Source organism: Haliaeetus albicilla, chromosome 16, assembly GCF_947461875.1.
Source record: "Haliaeetus albicilla chromosome 16, bHalAlb1.1, whole genome shotgun sequence".
NCBI lineage: Eukaryota > Metazoa > Chordata > Aves > Accipitriformes > Accipitridae > Haliaeetus > Haliaeetus albicilla.
This window is the reverse complement of record NC_091498.1, coordinates 12,804,521-12,824,879: the sequence shown is the minus strand read 5'-3', so window position 1 is coordinate 12,824,879 and position 20,359 is coordinate 12,804,521. Positions and strand designations below refer to the sequence as shown.

Sequence of the window (20,359 nt, the reverse complement as noted above, 5' to 3'; positions counted from 1 at the left end):
AGAAGGGTGAAGAGACATATTGAGAGTTAACATATGCCTTGTGTAAATAACAGCTTAAGTGATGCGTGAAGGTCACGGGTCACGGGAGGAAAGCAATGGCTATAACTTACTAGATAAGGGGGGAGGAAAGCAATGGCTATAACTTACTAGATAAGGAGAGGAAGGACAACAGCTGCAATTAACAAAGACTGTATTTCTCCACATGAAAAGACATTCTACATCAAAGGATACTCATCCTTGAGAAAATTTACCGAATCTACATAGTAACAGACCTGCACAAATGAGGAAAGAAGAAGCAGGACAAGGCGGAGACTTACAAGAAAGGGGGTACTACATGAAATGTATATAAGGAATGTAACGGTAACATAAAGTTGCGGGCCTGTGGCGGAGCATTGCCTCCCCGGCCGCCCAGCGCTGTTTTGCTCTCTTATCGCTTGCTAATAAATTCGATTTTTTTATTCAATACAAATTGGCTCCTCCAATTTGTCACGAGCGTTTATAACAGGACTGATGCACGACCCCAGGGTTGATTTTCCTCCTTTTTTTCCCCTTCTTTTTTTTTGCATGAAACTGCGGTGCCCCCATGCTGGCCAGCAGCGCCGGCGATGCTAGTGATGCCCATTTAGCATCCCAAGCGGTCCCCAGATTCCATCGCGGCAGCTGCGAGGCACAAAAACTGCCTCCCAGCAGGTCCCGGCCCCTCTCCTGCCGCGGCCAAGGGCGATGGGGTGCTCCGCCACCCACCTCTGCGGATGTTGGACCTGAGGAGCCAAGAGTGGGCACGGTGCCGGGAGCAGCGCCGGGCCCACAGGAGCACCCCACCTTTACGGGAAAAGGGAGAGCCGGGAAAACCGGCTCCCGGAGGCGGGGAGCGAGGCCGGCGCCCACTGCCCTCCTGGGTTTTGCTTTTATTTTTTTCATCTTGTCATAGCACGTCCTTAGCGTGGAAACCAAGGCAGCTTGAAGGAAGAAGGATTAAAATAAATATAAGAGATAAATAAGGCAGGGGCGGGAGTTTCCAGCCCTGAGGCCGAGCCCCGCGTGCCTGGGCTGTGCCACCTGTGCACCCCGGAAAGCCCCGGCGGTGGCGGCGGCGGGTGCAGCTGCTTTCGGGCCCAGCCCGAGCGTTTCGGGGTGCCCCGGCCGCCCCCCTGCCCCTTTGCTCATCTGCGGTGCTCAATTTCGGGGTGCAGCTGTCCCGCACCAGCACTTTTGGGGGCCTCAACAGCCCACGGGGAGCAACCCCAGCGCGGGGTCACAGGCGTTTTGCCCCCCCACCCCCAGACTGGGGTCCTGACCCTGCCCGTTGCCCACCAAGGTCTGCGTCCCACGCCGGTGCAGGGCAAGGAAGAAGTCTAGATTATTATTAATTAGTGTTAATTTGGGGAGGGGGTTGCGCAGGGCTCCGCGGCCAGCATCCCCCCCCGGGGGGAGGGTGCACCAGGCTGGGGCCAGAGCATCTCCGCCCCCGCGGGTGCATCACCGGGGACCGGTGCGTGTGACACCCCACGCACCCCCCGCGGCGGGGGGCGGCCCCGGCGACGCTTTCATTTTCGGAAGGGTCACGTGGTTTCCAGGAAAGCGGGAGCGGGTGGCGGGGACGAATAAAAGGGCCGGGCGGGAGGCGGCCGCGCCCCGAGTCGAGGTGGCCCCCCCCCCGCCCCGGCACGGGCTCTGCGGGACCGGACGGCACCATGGCAGCGCTGCAGAGCGAGGGGTAAGCATCCCCCCCCCCCCGGCCCTCCCCCGGTCGCCGGCCCCGGGTGTCCCCGTCCCCCGCCCGCCCCCGCTGACGGCCCCGCGCCCGCAGGGAGGCCCAGAAGCTGCGGTTCGGGCCCTGGCTGGTGAGCGCCGTCAGCAGCGGGATCTACCAGGGGCTGCGCTGGACAGACCCGGCCCGCAGCAAATTCCGCGTCCCCTGGAAGCACAACAGCAGGAAGGACGTCACCAGCGGCGACCTGGCGGTCTTCAAGGTGGGGGGGGGCGGGGCTGACCGGGGGGAGCTTCGCGTCTTCGGGGGGGGAGGCTGGAGGGGACGCGCAGCAGCCTCGGGGTCTTCAAGGTGGGGGGGGTGGGGGCGACCGGGGAGAGCTTTGCGTCTTCAGGGTGGGGGGGCTGGAGGGGACGCGCAGCAGCCTCGGGGGTCTTTGTCAAGGTGGGTGGGATGGGGGCGACCAGGAGCGAGCTCAAGGTATTCCAGGTAGGTGGGATGTGGGAACTGGGGACGGGGGGGGGGGGGAGAGCAGGCATCCCTGAAACCTCCACGCTCATGGTCCCCGTGCTCACCCCCGTCCCCTCCCCCCCTAACCCCCCAGGCCTGGGCGCAGGCGAGTGGGCGGTATGAGGGGTGCCCCGAGGACCCAGCCAAGTGGAAGACCAACTTCCGCTGCGCCCTGAGGAGCACCCGCATGTTCAGGTTGGTGGACGACCGCTCCACGAGTGGTGACGACCCGCACAAGGTCTTTGCCATCACCCCAGGTGAGCCTGGCCCCGGGGGGGGCCGTGTCGGGGGTAGGAGTGGGGTGGGCGATCTCAGGGCACCCCACTCACGCCGCTCTCCTTCCAGCCGCCCTCTGGCGTGGTGAGGAGGGAGATTTCGGCAGCCCTGACCCTGCGGTGGACCAGCAGCCGCTGCACCAGCAGCCACAGGTAGCGGGGTGGGCATGGTGGCCTGGGGGAGAACCTGCTGCTGCCACTCAGGCATTGCACCCCCATGTCCTTGGGGTGCTCCTGAACTGGAGCCCAGCACCCGGCTGAAATGTGGGGCAGGGGAAGGCTGGGCCCCCCCATCCACAGTAGTAAGACCCCATCCCGCTTCTCTTCAAAGCTGGAGCTTAACCCCCAAGACGTGGCCCCAGAAATCGCTCCCCCAGGTAGGTGCTGGTTCCCCAATTTTTTTTGGGGGGGGGGACACCCCAGTAGGCTCAGCTGGGGCTGGTTTTAGGGTTGTGAGACCTCCCACCTGCTGTGCCCCCTGTCAGGCAGCACTGACCCTGCACAGCCCCCGACGCTGGATGACCTGGAGGCCCTGCAGTGGGTGCTGAAGCTGTGCGACATCTCCCCCCGTGACCTTGACCACCCGACCCCATCGTGGGGGACTGCAGGTGAGACTGACCCCACTTGTGGGGCACGGGGTGGGGAGTGACCCCATGGGTGGGTGACCCTAGCCCCTTCCCACCGGTGATTTCTCTGCAGGGGATGCTCCTCACCAGGACACCCTGCTCCAGCCTCACCCAGACCCCAACCAAAACAACTGCCTCCCCCCGCCGCCATTTCAGCAATGGGCGCCTGCAGCGGAGCAGCCCCCCTTGGGCGCCTACAGCCCCACAGACCCCATGCTGCTGGAGGAGCCAGGTGGGTGCTGTGGGGCAGGCTCCAGCCCTGCACATGGGATCGCCATAACGGGGCGGGAAGAGGACGGGGTGCTGCCGCACGTACCCCTGAAGCAACCCCTCCCACCCTGCTGCACCCCCAAATCATGATGCTGACGCTGCCCGTCTCCTGCTGCAGGGGCCATGCCACTGCCATGCCACCCACCAGACGTCACGGTTCCTGGGCTGTCCCCAGGGGAGGCGATGCTCTTTGCCCCCGCCACCAGCCCTGTGCCGCTGCCACCGCAGGATAACACAGGTGAGGGTTATTAATTATTAATAGCTACAAATAATTATTATAATTATTAATAATAAATACTATAGTGTAACTATTAATAGTTATTAATGCCCAGGGAGACATTTTGGGGACGGGGACCATTGGGGTTTGGGGGGACGCAGCTGCTGATCACTGCCTGGTACAGATGGCATCATCCCCATCCTGGACATCAGCATCTACTACCGGGGGAAGCTCTTCCACCAGGAGGAGGTGGGGGGCAGCCAGTGCCTGCTGGCGTACCAGTCGTCTGACCCAGCGGTGGTCCTGCGCCCCGGGCGCCTGGTGCACTTCCCCAGCCCCGCAGAGCTGGCTGACAGTAAGCAGCGGCGTTTCACCGAGGAGCTGCTGGGCAACGCAGGGCTGCAGCTGGAGCAACGTGCCTGCAAGCTCTTTGCCACCCGCCTGAAGAAGTGCAAGGTCTTCTGGGCACTGTCTCAGCAGCTCGAGGGCATCGGGGACCCCCCACGCAACCTGCTCTGCCGGGACCAGGAAACCCCCATCTTTGACTTCAATGAGTTTTGCACAGGTGGGCAGGGGCAATCCCCCCCATCCTGGTTTTGGAGCTTGCGAGAGCCAGCTCCAGGATGTCACAAGCATGTGAAACCTCCCAGCCCCTCTGTGTCATCTGGGCTCACCCCAAAACTGAGCCCTGTCTCCTCGTGCAGAGCTGAGGGACTTCCGCAACGGCCAAAGGCAGCGGTCCCCTGACTTCACCATCTACCTCTGCTTCGGGCAGTCCTTCTCCAAGGCCAGGCCCAAGGAGTCCAAGCTCATCCTGGTCAAGGTACAGGGGCCAACACCCACCACTGCTGCCCAGGGAGGGGGAGACTCCTGGGGGCCAGGGGAGATGGGGGTCTGGGTACCCAAGGAGGGGGACTCTAGAGGTCTGTGGGAGATGGGGCTCTGGGTGCCTGAGGAGGGGGACCCTCGGGGGCTGGGGGAGATGAGGGTTCCGTGGGGTCTGGGGGTGGGGACTCTCAGGGTCCAGGGGAGAGGGGGGGTCTGGGTGCCTGAGGAGGTGGGCCCTCAGGGGCTGGGGGAGATGGGAGACTGTGTGCCCAGGGAAGGGAAGCCTTGGGGAACAAGGGAAATATGGGGGGGGCTGGTGCCTGGGAAGGAGACCCTTGGGGGCTGGGCGGGATGGGGTGGGAGGCAGCTGCCCAGGGATGGGGACCCTCAGGGTCTGGGGGAGCTATAGAGTGCCCCGCACACCTCCTTCATCTGCTCCAGGAGGACAGGGCCATGCAGGGCATTGCAGCCACATCAGGCAGCTGCCCCTAACCCTGCCCATAACCCTGACGGTTTGCTGCCACAGCTGGTGCCCAAGTTCTGCGAGTACTGGTATGAGCAGGTGCTGCGGGAGGGAGCCTCCTCTCTCGACAGCGGCACCGTCAGCTTGCAGCTCTCCGACTCCTTCAGCCTCTTCGAGCTCATTGAGCAGTGCAACATGCAGATAGACTGACTCCCACCCACCCCGCTCCCCGTGGACCCCTGGGACAGGCACCTGCCGGCAGGGGACCACTGGGCATCGGAGGCCGTGCAAACCGGCATCCCCCCAGGAATGCTGTGGTGGAATGCCTATGGTGGGGATCTTTCGTCCTCCGCTTCCGCCCCGCCCCCAGCAAGGACAGCTTCACTAGCTGGTCCCAGAGCTGACAAGTTGCTTTTCCCCTCCGTCAGCTGCTAACGTGTGCGTTTGTGGAGTGTGGTCATTTACAGATTTATTTTCTTAAGTTTTGTAAGTTTAAATATATATGTATGGAAAGGTGCTTCCTGCTTGCTGATGTTGCCTGGACATCTGCCCACACTTATCAGTCTGAGACTTTCACCCCCCTGGCATCCCCCAACACCATGGGGGTCCGTGGCCAGCCTTGTCCCAGCAAAGCCCCTGCTGGCAGCGGGCTCGTAGCAGGGCGCTTGTCAGCGCCTCCCCGTTAACATTTGTGTAAATGAGGTGACTTCCCACGCATGCAGGCATGCATTTATCGATGCATTTATTTCCATGCACTGAGGCTGCAAACATGATTTGCGAGCAAAGCGTGTTGAGGACAGCTTGGCTTTGGCTAAAGAAAAATAATTCTTCGGCGAGCACCTCCCCGCTGGCCCAGGGTTACTCACTTGAGATGTTCTGGAAAAATAAGGCAGTAACTACAACAGGAAGCACCCAGAGCACAGCTCCGAGGCGCAGAGGTGGTGGTATCTCAGGGAGGAGCATGGTAACCAGAGCACTGCCTGAAGATGGGGTGTCCCATCCCCAGGCTGGAAGCAGCAGCACCCCCTCATTTCGGGAGCAAGAGGAGAGGATGAGCCTGGCCATCAATGTTGGACCCAGAGCAAGGGGAGGTGGCAGCCTCCTTACCTGCCGATTGATGTGGATGCTGCTGGGCCCAAAGGTGGTGGTCCCGTAGCTTGTCACGTAATAGTGAGCAGAGGGCTGCGCCGGGGGCTCCTCCAGCTGCCTGGGCACTGTGGGGGTGGGGGGACACCATCAGCACCTCAGCTCCATGAACCCCTCAAGCCCTCCTCCCCCCCAAGCACTGCTGCGGCGCAAAACTAGGACCATTTGGCTCACCTTTGGGCAGGAGCAGCTCTGCACCAAAGCGGTGCCCACACGTCCCACAGGTTTTAATGTCTTCCTTCGTCCTGCGGAGGAAAAAGCCCCGAGAAGAAGGAGCAGCAGCTGCCCTCAGCACTTCCCATGCAAGACAATGCCAGGGCGATGGAAGAAGCTCCCTCTTTCCACCCTGACATGAGGTCCTGCTGTCAGTGGGATGGCTGTTGCCTTCCCAGGTGCCTGAGCACCTTCAGCTCTTCATGAAGTGGGGGACGTGGGCACCTGTCCAGAGGGGACATTATGTGCCTGAGCCCCAGAGTCTTGACTTTTTCACCTTTTTTTCCACGCTTGAATTTCCCACACAAGTAAATGCTACCACCACATGGGGGACGGGCTACTACAGTCAGGAGAAGGGCGACATAGTGCCCAGTGAGTTTTGCAACTAATTTCACATGGCTTTTGGAAGCTGACCAGCCCCACCAGCATTGCCATACCAACCACCCAGCTCCAGCCCTCAGCTTGGAGTGGCGCAGCACATACGTACATGGCATTTGTGCCATCCATGTCTGGCCAGATGAGCTCCGCAGGACAACCAGCCGTTCGGCAGGGTGTCTTCATGCACATGTGCAGCCCCGGCCACTCCTCAGCGAGCTTCTGGATGGTGAAGACAACCGCCATGAGGAAGTCCCAGGCAAACTGGAAACCTTCCAGGCAAAAGGAGAACATCTTGCTTACTCACAGCCACCCAACCGTGGCAGCCCAGGAGATGCTGTGGTGATGCACGCATCGCTTCCAGCCTGTCGGACCACAGCCAGAATGGCTTGACCAGTTCCATTTCTCAAGTTAACCAAGGCCCACCAGCCTTCAAAGGGAATTGAAAGATATGTTGGAAGCGCTTCCCAACTCAGATGGCCCTTTTGTTTATCACTTGGAGACCCAGCCTGAGACCATACTCTGCTGGGACCTTATGGGGAAGGATGACCTGTTTGCTCCATGAGAATACTGAAAACTTGACTTTCCACTTTCATGTGACACCTTGAGAGGAATCCTGACCAGGTTGCATGGAGAAAGGGGAAATCTTTACTTGAACTGCTAGTGGACCCTGGCCAGAGCAGGACGTGTGGCAGAGGCTTCTGGGATGCTCTCCCCAGAGGAGTGGAAGTGGCAGTTAAGGAGAGACATGTGGTTGGGAGTCATGAAATAAGGATCCTTACCTGTCCTTCCTGCCGGCTTTCTGCATCGGAGCTCCAGGTAGCTGTAGGCTCTCTGGTTATTCTCTTTGATCAGCAGAGGTTTGCCATTGGATATGAGCAGGCAGGTTGCCTTGGCCACCCAGTGTGTGGAGTAGAAGGAACAAGCTTTCACCAGGAACCTGTAAGGAGATTGACCACAGCTTTCACCACTCTCCTCCCTGCTTATCTCTGACACTGGGGGGAAGTGTGGCAGCAGGTGGACTTGAAAAATATGAACCCAATTTCAGTAGAAACAGAGGCAGACATCAAATGAGGACCCTGCTCTACTGAAAGCTCAAGCAGCAGGAGCAGCCTCTTAAGCCAAGAGCTGCTTCCAGAGTTGGCCATCTATCCTGATTTTTGGCTGGGATAGAGTTAATTTTTTTTCCTAGTAGCTGGTATAGTACTGTGTTTTGGATTTAGGATGGGAATAATGTTGATAACAGATGGATGTTTTCAGTTGGTGCTGAGCAGTGCTTGCACAGAGTCAAGGACTTTTCAGCATCTCACCCCACCCCCACTAGCAAGCAGGCTGGGGGGGGCACAAGAAGTTGGGAGGGGACACAGCTGGGACAGCTGACCCAAACTGACCCAAGGGATATTCCAGACCGTATGCCATCGTGCTCAGGATATAAACTGGGGAAAGCTGGCCAGGAGGCTGCTGCTTGGGAACGGGCTGGGATCGGTTGGTTGGTGGTGAGCAATTGTATTTCATTTGCATCACATGTTTTTCTTTGGTTTTATTTTTCTCTCTTTTTGTTATTTTCATTTTCATTACAACATTACTATTACTATTATTATTCCAATATTTCAATTATTAAACTGTTCTTATCTCAACCCATGAGTTTTCTTACTTTTACCCTTCTGATTGTCTCCCCATCCCACCTGGGGCGGGAGTGAGTGAGCAGCTATGTGGTGCTTAGATGCTGGCTGGAGTTAAATCATGACACCATCAGATAAAGCTCTGGACACAAATCAAGAACCCCACAAGGCCAGGAGACCTTCCAGAAACTGGAACAGTCCCAGCACCTGTAAAAACTGGACCATCCTCAGGTGGGACTGGGAGACCTCTGACTGCCTGGATGGGCACAGACTAGCCAAAAACCACCCCAGATGAAAGGTGAAGCAGAAGGAGCACGGTCCTTGTTCACATCCAGGTAACGAACATCAAAATGGTTCACCCAGGGCTCCACATGTCTGTGGCAGAGCCGAGAAGCCACCCTAGTCTCCTGAGTCATAGCCTCATGCCTCAGCAAGGGCTTGCTGTCGGTCATACTGGTGCCGCGTCGAGCAAACCCTGAACTGCACAGCCTCATTGAGGGCTGGAGACCACTGCTTACCTCTGGAAGAAACCCTCAGGTATTTCGGGTGAGAAGTAGGCACGGATGTGGAGGTCCTCAGGGTGATCTCCTCCCCACACCTCAGAGACCTCTTCGGTCTGGTTCAGATAGGTTGGGAACAAGTACCAGGACTCGCCTTGCCCCCGCGTTGTCTCCCATGGCTTCCCGGGCACAAACTCACTGGCCTGTGGGTTGAGTGCTTTGGCATGCCTCACCTCCAGGCAGAGCTCAAAGTGCTCCAGGAGGCTGAAGAGCTTCCCTCTCCTGCTGGGGGGCCTATGTCCCATGATTTCCTCAAAGACGTCCCGCATCCCTTCTGAACAGAGCTGGTGCTTCACCAAGGCACGCACAGCCCGGTGGCACAGCATTGCCTTTGACTTGAAAGTCCACACCCAGTTGGACCTGTCTCTGATGGTAGCATGTTCCCCAATCAGCGTGTCCACAGAGATGCTCTCGAGCTGCTGGACTAGGCGGTACCTCACAAGGAGCTGGGTGGGAAGAGAAGGAGAGAAGAGGCGGCAATGAGAGGAACCCAGCAAAGCTGCAGAGCTTGGGACCTGCAGAGAAGACAGTCCTGATCCCCACACTCACCTTGAACATAGTTATTAGGAAGGTAGGCTGGAGAAAAACAGTGCTTTCCAGGTGCTTGATTTCCTCGTACCACACGACAAGCCCGACGCGGTGGAGGTACCGCAAGATGTCCTGGAGAAGCTCTCTGCCCAGGTTAGCCAGGTGCTCGCACTGGGAGAGTTTGCTGAGCAGATACTGGAGGTCCATCATGCCTAGAGGGAGACGCAGGAGCTCAGGACACATCTCTTGGACACCAGTGTTCCAAGGCAGATGCTTTAGAGAGCCAACAAACACCAGCAGCACCCAATGTCACCCATGCCATCCCTGGGGAAGCAGCTGGGACCAGCACGATGCTTGGTGGCTGCGGTCCAAAATGCTTTGCCCATCCTCAGCTGTCCCACTGCCATCCTGCAGCTCCCATGGTCTTGCCTTGCCTCAGTGGTGCCAACAGCCTGCCAGGACCTCAACAGAGCAGCTGATAAATGAGGCTAATATTGCGGGTTTTTTTTTTTCATTGTTTGAGAGAGCAGGTTTGTTTCCAGCCAGAAAACCTCAGATTGTCATTTAGTCGTGCAGTGAGACAGGCAACAGAACCTGGCTTATCTCCACAAAAGAAAAGCATTTGCTCCTCATCCTCTAATCCTACAGTGGCCAGGGGAGCCGGAGATGACATCCTTGGTGCTGGTGGTGTTCCTACCTGCTTTAGGTACATAAGCAAGGAGCTGGGGCTGCCTGCTAGTCCTGCTAAGTCACAGGAGACACAGAGAAGGGGCTAGGGAGCGGTAGGGGCCATTAAATAAAGTCAGTGGGATGTAGGTTGCGAAACCACACAGAAGCATTAAAACTGTGGAGCTCCTTCCTGCAAGATTTTTTAATTGCTTATATAGGGCAAAGGGGAGAAAGAACAATGTTACCGGAAAGAAAGAAACCAGACAACATGGCCAGCTCCAGGTACCTCCAGCCACAGGTTGGTAGATGCTGGCAGAGCCTCCTGCTGAAGACATGCTGGGCCTTTTCCTATGCTTTTCCCTAGGTACCTGCCTTGGAGGCACATGCTCATAATGACAGAACTGGGTAGTAGCAATTAATGCTCCAGCAATAACACTGCAAGGTCTTCAGCAGCGACCCCACCACCACGTGAATGGGGCCAGAAGGTGCAGCAAGCACTGGAAAGCCCGTCCCAGCCGTAGGACAGCAGGTCCTCCCAGGAAAGTACGGCGGGGTTCATGGACCACTCACCATGGTCTGCCAACTCCTCGCCCTGTGCGATATCTACAATGGCAGCTTCCACCTGCCTATAGACGGGTGGCAGCACTCGGACGACCTCAGGGAAGAGCTCCTCGTTCTTCACATGCTCCAAAATAGTGGCCTCGAGCTTTTTGATATCGTGGTGATCTGTGCAGTTGACAGCAACTAAGTTTAAGATCTGGAAGAAAGAAAGCACACACCTGCCAAAAGCACATCCAGAGGAGTCTTTTAGCCTGCAAGGTAAAGGAGGGACCTAATGCCAAAGAGGTCACCAAGGATGGAACATGCCGCTGGCTCAGCTTCAGAGGGCGCTTCCTTTACACCTTTGCTTTGCAGCAGTTCCCAGAAAATCACCTACGGATGGTAAATGCACCTTCCCCCCCGCCCCAGCTCCTCACCAAGCACTTGCTACAAGCCACAGGAGCAGATGCTCACCACTGAGCAGGGAGAAAGATGCAGCAGGTCACAGCCAAGGGTTACTACATCCACCCTAGCCCCGGGTAGTGGCTGCAGTAGCAGCCTGATGCATTAGCACCAGGTCAGCATCACCAGTAGCATGCTGGGCTGCCAGAGACAACAGGGTGACCACAGACAGCAAAGAACCACGATTATCTCAGGCCTACTGTTAATGTGCAGCTCTCCATCTCCTTCAGCCTCTCCCACTGGTCCACGTAAAACTCGGGCTCCTCACTGCCCTCCAGATTGTCGATGAAGTGAGCGAGGTTGCTTTTTCTCTCCATCAGCATGGCTGTGATCTTGGCCATGATGTCACATCTCTTCTCCTCCACCTCCTCCTCCCGGCAGCAGTCCACGTGGGTTCCCACGGGAAGCACCACTGAGTTTGGGACTCGCATGGACAGGTTGTTGATCCAGAAACCGACGAGCTCCTTGAAAGTCTTGTCATTAGTTTGGTACCTGGGAAGGGAGAGAAAGAAAATCCCAAATTCACATCTAACCCGCCGGCTCTACAGCCAACTTCCACCAGCACAGGCCTGACCATGCACCGCACCTTATGCTGTCCCAGGGGCTTACTGGAGAAGAGCTCAGATGTCCTAAGCTGTCACGGGCCATATCCAAGCTCATCCGTAAGTTTCCCATCCTTAAGCTAAGCCAGTTAAAGCTATGGGGTGTAGCAGAGTCTGTCCCTGCTATGGATGGGAGCATCCCTCTGTACCACAAAGCCCAAACCTGATGCTCCCTCCATGTTCAGGGAGCACCACAAGATATAGGAGAGCTCATAGATGTATTGCCAAGGCAGAAAGTAAAGTCACATAAGGAGTTAATGCTCATCTAACCCCACAAAACAGAGGACTTGGTAAGGCGATCACAGATCTAGTGGCTTAATTAAAAGAGTGATCTGCAAAAAGGGGGAGAGGGAGAGCTGGCTACTCCTGCAGTGAGAAGACCAGGCATCAAGGTCCAATGGAAATGGTGTGAACCCATGCAGGGGAAAGCTTGCCCAGCCCCTTTTTTCTTCTCGCACGCCACTTTGAATCCAAACCAGCTCAGCATTTACATGTGGAGATTGATGACAAGGATGACAAGTGCCTGTGGGGTGATGAACACATGGTGAGTCATGTAGTATTCCAGCTGGCCAGCAAAGTCCCAGAAGAGAAATGTGAAGTCCTCGATCCGGAACTCGCTGATCTCTATCCCAACCGTTCGCTCTTCCTTGGGCACCAGTTTGGTTTGCCCTTGCTTCAGGCTTTTGCAGATGGTGGACTTCCCCGCCAGCGAGGCCCCCAGGAACATGGTCTTGACCCTCTTGTCCTCCTGGCCTGAACTGTGTTGAAGCTGGTTGAAGTAATTCCGGATCTGCTGGATGCCACCAGCGCACACTTCACTGGGTGGCTCCCGGAGGGGGTTCCCATTGGCCTTGAACATTTTCAGGGATTGCCCCTGGAAGAGCTCCCTGGGGAGCTGGCGAAGGACATTATTCTGCACATGGAGCTCCTGCAAGTGTGCCAGCTGCAGGACAGGCTGGGGGAAGGTCCGGAACAGGTTGTTGGAGATGTTGAGGTACTGAAGGCTGCCTTGACATGCTGTCAGGTCCTTGGGGAGGGCACCAAGACGGTTGTTGTTCAGCCTCAAGTGTTTAAGCCTGGGGAGGTGGGAGAAAACCCCCTCTGGGATGACCCGGATTTGGTTCTGATTCAGCTCAAGCTTCTCTAAACAGACCAGGCTCTGGATTTCAGTGGGAAAGTCCACAATCTCATTCTTGGACAGTATTAGCCTCTTCAGGTTGCAAAGCTTAGAAATGCCGGTGATGCTCCTGAGCTTGTTCCTGTCGAGGTCAAGGCTTTCCAGCCTGGGGTTGCTCAGGACTGCTGGTGGCAGCACGCGCAGCCTCTGGGTAGAGAGAGTCACTTCACGCAAACCATCCTCCTGCTCCTGACCTGCACACATGGGACAGGGGAGGTGGTTAAGAGAGACTTTCACCCTTTGGGTTACAGAACATTTTTTTCTCTTGAGCTCTGCACGACTTGGGGATCATTTTGGCCAGCAAGGAAAAGCAGGGGCAAGACATAGGAGCTGGTCCTATGTCCTCTCAAGAGAGGAACCAAAGCTGAGGCACAAGGATCTCGGCTAGGCCTGAAGACACAGGAAGAAACGGTGGCCACCACATGTTGGCCTGTAGCCCAAGCATCACATTAACAGCTTTGCTCTCATTAAAGCACTGCAAGAGCTCCAGCCGCAGATGCATCTACCCCGAAACCGGCAGGTTTCTAATCCCAGCAGCAGGCTGGCGGGGCAGAGCCGACGTCAGCGGGAGAGCTGCTTTCCAAATAACTCGCCCAGTCCACCCTCAGCTCTCGACCACAGCTAGGGAGATGTGTTGAGGCCAGGGCTAGTGTCTTCAGACACTTCCTCTCTCACATCCTCCCCCTGCTCCAGAGGCATGCTACAATTCCCTGCAGAGATGCTCCCAGCCCCGGGAGACCGGGGGAATAACGCAGGGACAGTAGGGTCCCCCACAGGACAGGGCGCACGAGAAGGGACTCAGTGACGGCCAAAAACATCCCCAAAAGGAATGCATTTAGAGCAGAGAAGGTTGCAGGCAAGAAGAGTGCCAGGGGATGTGGGATGGGGATCACACAATACTAGAACAAAACATGGTCAGATTTGCTTTTCTCTCCGTTTTTTCACTTCCTCACCAGATGACACCAAGCACGGAATCCCCTTGCGCAAGGCACCCTGCTCAGGACCGACTCATCGTCAGTTCTCAGCATCACCACCTAAACCTGGGACATGCAACAAGCCCAGCAGGAAAGCAAGCTTTCACACCCTCCCAAACGCCCGGTCCCTCCCCTGGCACCATCAGACAGACAAGCCAAGGGCTCCCACCACTGCTCTGAACCAGAGCAGCGAAGACCCGGGGTGGCTACTCACAGGCTCTGGGCTGGGTCATGGCCCTGCAGCGTGGCACCGGCTGGATCCTCCCAGTCACTTGGCCTCTTTCATTTCCTCCTATTTTTTTCGCTCCCCGCCTCCCCGTGCTCTGCCCGGGAACCCCACCCTCTCTTTCTCCATCCATCCTCAGAGCAGCTCCCAACAACCCGAGCACTGCTGGCCAGATACCAGGGCCAAGCATGTGTCCCAAAAACAGCTCTGGAGGTTACCAACAAAAGTGGTGGCAGAGCAGCGCCCGAGTCAACTTTTTACAGCAGCGTCCCTGCCTTTGCTAAAGAAGCTTTTAGTGTTACCACTGTTGCAGAGGAGGGAAAGGACACTCACAAGAAGTTATGCTATCACCAAACTACCACATGTGTTGAAGAAAAAAGATTTCTTCTGTTAAACAGGTGGCAGCAGCTGATATAAGAGGGTCAAAAAGAAGGGGAAAGGGGAGGAAAGGGGGAATAAAGGGGGGAAAGGGGGAAAAAGGGAAGAGTGCAAGTAGCATACACAGTATACTACAAAACCATGCCAGAAGAGGCATTTTTAGGTGTTTCTTATTGCCTCTCCCCAGGGCCAGCTTACAATTTGATGGATTTATTTTTAACAGTAGACAGAATGAAAGAACCACTATTCTTGTTCACATAACTTCAGGGAAAAGCATGTGCAGAAGGTATAGTTTTCAGCTTCATTACTCTTCCAGGGAATGGCAGGTGCAGAGGTAACTGAAATTGAACAGTCCTTACAGTACACGCATTCCTAATATATCTTGCAACAGGCTGTTATCTTCACTGCTAATTCAAGGATAACACTAACCAAGAATTTAAAGCAGCGAGGCAGGCTGAAGAACAAAACAGATTGACATTGTCTTCTTGGGCAACAGTGTAGTCGCTTTTATTATTTGGTCAAGCTTTGTTTTTCACACTACCTACCCTTTTTCGCTCATGCAGGCAGGTTATTCCAGAATTGTTCCTCCAATGAGCCCAGAGGGTTGTGGCGAGTGGGGTGAAATCCAGTCGGCAGCAGGTCACAAGTGGTGTTCCTCAGGGCTTGGTGTTGGGCCCTGTTCTGTTTAATATCGTTAACAGTGATCTGGATGAGGGGATCGAGTGCACCCTCAGCAAGTTTGCAGACAACACCAAGTTGGGAGGGAGGGTCGATCTGCTTGAGGGTAGGAAGGCTCTACAGAGGGATCTGGACAGGCTGGATCGATGGGCTGAGACCAATCGTATGAAGACCAACAAGTGCTGGGTCCTGCACTTGGGTCACAACAACCCCATGGAGGGCTACAGGCTTGGGGAAGAGTGGCTGGAAAGCTGCCCGGCAGAAAAAGACCTGGGGGTGCTGGTTCACAGCCAGCTGAATATGAGCCAGCAGTGTGCCCAGGTGGCCAAGAAGGCCAACGGCATCCTGGCCTGCATCAGAAATGGTGTGGCCAGCAGGAGCAGGGAGGTGATTGTGCCCCTGTATATGGCACTGATGAGGCCGCACCTCGAGTACTGTGTTCAGTTTTGGGCCCCTCACTATAAGAAAGACATTGAGGTGCTGGAGCGTGTCCAGAGAAAGGCAACGGAGCTGGTGAGGGGCACAAGTCTTATGAGGAGCAGCTGAGGGAACTGGGGTTGTTTAGCCTGGAGAAAAGGAGGCTGAGGGGAGACCTTATTGCTCTCTACAACTACCTGAAGGGGGGGTGTAGTGAGGTGGGTGCTGGTCTCTTCTGTCAGGTGGATGGTGATAGGATGAGAAGAAATGGCCTCGAGTTGTGGCAGGGGAGGTTTAGATTGGATATTAGGAAAAATTTCTTTACTGAAAGGGTTGTCAAACATTGGAACAGGCTGCCTAGAGAAGTGGCTGAGTCACTGTCTCTGGAGGTATTCGAAAAGCACATAGACAAGGCACTTCAGGACATGGTTTAGTGGGCATGATGGATAGTTGGACTCAATGATCTTGAAGGTCTTTTCCAACCTAAATGATTCTATGATACATCCAAAGGTGTCCAGTTTCCAGCCTAAGTTTATTCCCACCTAGATCACATTCTCTCGTTCTTGTGACAACAGTGCCATAAAAGTTTCTGAACTTTGTCAAGAAATCTATTATCAGTCTTTGTATTTACAACCCCACACCCATCTGCAAGGTATATATTCTAGCTACAAGTTTAGCTTTAAAACTAAAGCTTCTCTTCCAGCTATTCTTTTGCAGTCTTAGTGAGCTTTGTTCCAAAATCTTCAACTGAAGCCCAAAGTTACCAACCCCTTGTACTCCATTCAGGTTGTGCTTTCATACAGGAAGCAAACGGAGCCAAGGAAGATCCACTCCAAAATGCTCATCCATAAACACTTCTGCAGGGTGGTGAATGATGGGCATGAAGCATTTTGCCAGTCCAGACAGTACTGGTATATGGACTTGTTTTGCTTAAATTAAAAAAAAAAAAAAAAAAAAAAAAAAAAAGTCCCCACATCAGCTACTTGGAACCACAGCCAAAATTATCGTATACAGACAAAAATCTTATGATCAAAATCAGAGTTCACTGAAAAGTTAGGAATGCTAGCAAGAAATCAAAGATCTTGCTATTTGTGAGTCTTCCCATGCTCAGAAGGAGAGAAAAAAAAAACCCCAACAACAAAAAAGGAGATGCAGTTACTTGCTTTATAAAACTCATCCCAGAAAGCCTAACTATTTTCTCTTTGAAGACAGGCAGCAAGACTATCCTCGAAGAGGGCAGTTTCCAAGTGCACTCTAAGTGGTTGGGAAAGCCCTCATGCAAGACATGTTCCTGCCATCTGGTCCAACAAGCCATGTACATTCAAGTCCCACTGAAGGGAAAGCCAGTTTATAAATTGTAACTTACTGGTTTTCTCTTCAGCTTCCCTGTTAAATGTCTTCTCCCTAACATGGTTAGATGGGGAGTGATGTTTTTTGTCAGGTTCAAGGGTGCTGAATATATTTGTAAGTGACTGTATTTCAGATGATTACTTAAAAGATCAGCTGCTCTACAGTACATGCAGAAAAGTAGTGCTTTTAAAGAAAGCAAGAAGTCAGTACACGTGCTGGATTCCTTTGCTTCTTGATACGAAAACCAGTCCTCCTACAGAGGAGAAGGAACAATTACTTATCCAACTTCAATCCTCTTCTAGAAACACAGTATTCCTTATGCCAGGAGCCAAGGGTGCAGGTTTATATAGAACAGCGAGGGCAAGAGGTAGCTGTAAGACAAACAAATGACACCTACTATAGGACTAAAACCATTCAAAATAACTTTATAAATTCTGTCACATTTCTGCTTTGTACATCAGTTCAACCTTATCCCTCCAGCTTGTTACTGAAAATTCACAATGCTTGCTTTTTGTTTCGTTTTCTCCTGAAAGGCAGACACAAAACCAGCCATCAGTGCATTATTTACAGAAGTGCAACACAGTCTCCCACCCCGAAATGAAACTTTTCACTAACAAGATACTTCCAACAGAACGTAAATAAACACCACAGTCTGAGCAGTGTTTCTGAAGTCAGTTTATAAAGGTTAGCTCATTTCTGCAATCCCCAAATGACAGAGCAAGTAAAGCTTCGCTCACCATCGAATGGGCTAAAAATACATTTCAAGTATTAAATCAGAAGTTTCTAAAGACAATCCGTATTTCGATAAATAAACACAAGGGAAACAGTATACATCTCTCAATATACTGCATATGAAAAGTGGTGTCTAGTTTCAAACTTTTAGCAAGACAGGTGCACAGCCCAAAAATGTGATCAAAGTAACCCTGAAAACTGTAGCAATCCGGGAGTCCCAAACATTAATCTCTTCCGTGTTTCCCCTCGAATTACTCTGCTGGTCTGAGGCTTTTGATTGTTATTTAGTTCTACATCTGTAGGTAATCAAAAAAACCCCCAAGTTCATTCCCATATGGAAACAATTCAAAAGAAGGTTCCGCAGATAAGTCCTATTATAATCTTGCTTCTCTGCGCTTTATTTTCAACGAGATGCAACTGCAGATCTATTATTCCCTCTGGCATAGCGTTCACAGCCAGAATAAGTTCAGTCCAAGTCATGCTGGCTGCGGCTTCCTCTCAGTTTTCCACTTCACGTGTATCTTCACCATCAGATTTCTTATGTTTCCTCATATGTTTGTATTTTTCCACATATGCCTTCACCAGATTAGCTACCTTCATAGGGTTGATCTCTCCACTTTTGCTGTGGCAGATCTACAAGGGATTAGAAAAGGCATTCGGTCAATTAACAGTATTACAACAGTTCAGGCAGGCAACAGACAAATGATAGCGAAGACCTAAGCTTCCCAGGGGAATGGATTCCTGCATAGGCCCTCCAGTCTCATAGCAGGATACATAAAGCAGAAAACTCAATGAGGATAAGAGTAGTATTTTACTTTAAGCATTCCAGAAATGGCCCAGGGCTTATCTACTGAGCGCTAACTGAATGCAGAAACATCTCTGAACGCACAATTATTTGTTTTTACTACAGGTTTTTCTGTTCAGCCGGTTTTACACAATACATGGTAACCAAGGAAGTGTTGATTTCCCATTCTTCTGATGATTTTGAGGAAGCAATGTTCAGATTAAAACAATCTGGCAGTTTTGAGGGCCCATTTTGAGATATGGGAGAAAGAGAATGGACTCTACAAAGAACTTTTTCAGTGTTCACAGAAGAGTTCACAGTGACTTTAGCAGCAACTAGTGTTGCTCAGCTCTCCCACAAACCACACTTGACGTTCATACGGGTCACAGAGAAGATGTGAAATTGCAGCCATTTTCTCACTAATTTTGATTTATGACAGAATTTCTCAGTGATAGCAAGAATGCAGAGCAGGGAGAGAATACAGTTCTCTCAGGTATCATTTAACTGCCTTGACCACAAGAGCATTACTTGCTCTCACAAAATCTACCTGCTCATCAGGTCTTTTTTAGCCACAATCTGGTCAGCAATAAGGTTTGAGACAAAAGTCAACATCAGACAAATTGCAAGGCCCTCTTCCACAGTTCAGGGACACCAGAGATGCTCAAGGAATTAACGCACAAAGTATTTTCTCACTTTATCAGAAACAGCATGACAATTCTGGACGAGGTTCTTAATGAGAGAGATTTGACCATTCTCACCCAAGGCACATAGCATGTAACATTTCAGCTCAGACAGCTTAAGCTTAGCAATGTTCTGGACCACTGAAAACACCACCTTCTAAAAGGAACAGTCTGACAGCTCTCATCAATGGCACCACTCAGTCCTGCTTAAAGCAAATACTGCTTCACCACAAGACTGCAGAGTATGAGTCAGAGTCCAAAGATCTGCTACTTGGTTACAGCATGTAATTGCTGAAGCTGACAAGTGCAATCCAAAGTACTGCCACTTATTTAATGATCTGCACAGCTCCTCTTCTCCATTTCACTGCCACCTTACCTTTTGCACTGCTTTTCGAAGAATGTTCTTGTACTCCTCCTTTGTAATGTCCCTCTTCTGGTAAAAAGGTTTAATAGCAAGTTTCACTTCTTCCACAGCCCTTTCCTGCATGTGAAGCTTCTTCATGTACTGCACAACAAGGAGAAGTTCATTACCTTGTGCTACCTTGGGAATGGTTTCTGAATCTATTTTTCTTAGAAATATTCTAACAATGAAAATACTCATTCCACAGTTTCAACGATCCGAGCAAGAGCTAGCCTCAGAGTGATTTCCTTTATGGTAAATTGCAGTCTTGAAACAAATACTAGTTTGTGTTACGAGGAACCCTTGTTTTATGTAACATTTATTCTATATCTTAGATAATGTGTTTTAAGCAAGTGACTACAACGTCCACTTATTAATTTTGGTCTCCTCCTTCCCTTCCAACAGCTCTAAAGTAAACATGCGTCCATCAAAAGGCATCAGATTCTAAATGCAGCAAGTCATAGCTGTGAATATAAAGCTTCAGGTAGCTCTAAAGGCATTCTGAAAATGGCAGAGTTGCCTATAAATTAAGGATTACAGACAACATCAGGACACATTCTATCAAAACAAGTTCATAAAAACTGCTTCTCATAAATGGAGGTTCAGTGGGAAAAGTATCTTACTGTTTCATTTTGTGGTAGAAAGTAAAATAATTGGTGAAGAAGTTCCTGTTCTTGCATTTAACATCCACTATGCTTAGAGCAGATGGTCTATACAGCAAACCCAAAACTCAGCAGCAAGAGACTAGCATTGCAAAATCTCCGAAGTATTTTATTATCTCTGCATTTTCAGTGCTGATAAGCAGCAAGATATGGTCCTACCTCTCTATAGGACTGTTACGACAATTGACGTTAATTTCAAAGCTGGAGGGGAAAGGAGAAAACCAGGTGTTAAGAGAAATTTGGACATTCTGGCTTCTGGAAAGTCCCTTCCAAACATTCACACA

The 20,359-nt window shown here is 52.6% G+C and overlaps 3 protein-coding genes across 6 annotated transcripts in view; 1 reads left to right on the top strand and 2 right to left on the bottom strand.

Annotated features, from left to right (window-relative positions):
* Nucleotides 1-1,578: 1,578 nt before the first annotated feature.
* On the top strand, nt 1,579-5,417 carry IRF7 (interferon regulatory factor 7). 2 transcript variants are annotated; one of them, XM_069803519.1, is made up of 11 exons: nt 1,579-1,717; nt 1,811-1,973; nt 2,316-2,478; nt 2,567-2,649; nt 2,828-2,873; nt 2,982-3,104; nt 3,196-3,354; nt 3,511-3,630; nt 3,794-4,174; nt 4,314-4,432; nt 4,964-5,417. In XM_069803519.1, the coding sequence occupies exons 1-11, from the start codon at nt 1,695-1,697 to the stop codon at nt 5,108-5,110; spliced, it is 1,527 nt and encodes a 508-aa protein (XP_069659620.1). In that variant the 5' UTR covers nt 1,579-1,694; the 3' UTR covers nt 5,111-5,417. The 2 variants fall into 2 exon arrangements, with proteins under 2 accessions (XP_069659620.1, XP_069659621.1); XM_069803520.1 differs by lacking the exon at nt 4,964-5,417 and adding an exon at nt 4,879-4,944.
* A 208-nt stretch (nt 5,418-5,625) lies between these two features.
* Nucleotides 5,626-15,155, bottom strand: LOC104318126 (malignant fibrous histiocytoma-amplified sequence 1 homolog). 2 transcript variants are annotated; one of them, XM_069803518.1, is made up of 11 exons: nt 13,983-15,155; nt 12,109-12,988; nt 11,216-11,507; nt 10,584-10,770; nt 9,366-9,556; nt 8,775-9,262; nt 7,417-7,574; nt 6,747-6,906; nt 6,221-6,291; nt 6,008-6,114; nt 5,626-5,776 (listed from the first exon to the last, which is right to left on the bottom strand). In XM_069803518.1, exons 1-11 carry the CDS (start codon nt 14,182-14,184, stop codon nt 5,759-5,761), a joined length of 2,754 nt encoding a protein of 917 aa, XP_069659619.1. In that variant the 5' UTR covers nt 14,185-15,155; the 3' UTR covers nt 5,626-5,758. The 2 variants fall into 2 exon arrangements, with proteins under 2 accessions (XP_069659619.1, XP_069659618.1); XM_069803517.1 differs by having other exon boundaries at nt 5,626-6,114.
* Nucleotides 15,156-17,216: 2,061 nt separating this feature from the next.
* Nucleotides 17,217-20,359, bottom strand: part of PHRF1 (PHD and ring finger domains 1) — a 34,459-nt gene continuing 31,316 nt past the window's right edge. For both annotated transcript variants that reach the window (XM_069803515.1, XM_069803516.1), the window contains exons 17-18: nt 19,390-19,518; nt 17,217-18,182 (exon numbers count right to left, since the gene is read on the bottom strand). In XM_069803515.1, the coding sequence (XP_069659616.1) occupies nt 18,048-18,182; nt 19,390-19,518 (264 nt within the window). In that variant the 3' untranslated portion in view covers nt 17,217-18,047. The remainder of the gene's footprint in view (nt 18,183-19,389; nt 19,519-20,359) is intronic.

Coding starts and splice junctions, on each gene's coding strand:
- IRF7 (XM_069803519.1), top strand. CDS start 1,695: ATGGCAGCGCTGCAGAGCGAGGG. Junction 1,718..1,810: donor GCAGCGCTGCAGAGCGAGGG/GTAAGCATCCCC, acceptor CCGCGCCCGCAG/GGAGGCCCAGAAGCTGCGGT. Junction 3,355..3,510: donor CATGCTGCTGGAGGAGCCAG/GTGGGTGCTGTG, acceptor CTCCTGCTGCAG/GGGCCATGCCACTGCCATGC.
- LOC104318126 (XM_069803517.1), bottom strand. CDS start 14,184: ATGCTTGGCCCTGGTATCTGGCCAGCAGTGCTCGGGTTGTTGGGAGCT. Junction 9,263..9,365: donor TCCTAATAACTATGTTCAAG/GTGAGTGTGGGG, acceptor CTTCCCACCCAG/CTCCTTGTGAGGTACCGCCT. Junction 7,575..8,774: donor CCTGAGGGTTTCTTCCAGAG/GTAAGCAGTGGT, acceptor ATCTCCTTACAG/GTTCCTGGTGAAAGCTTGTT.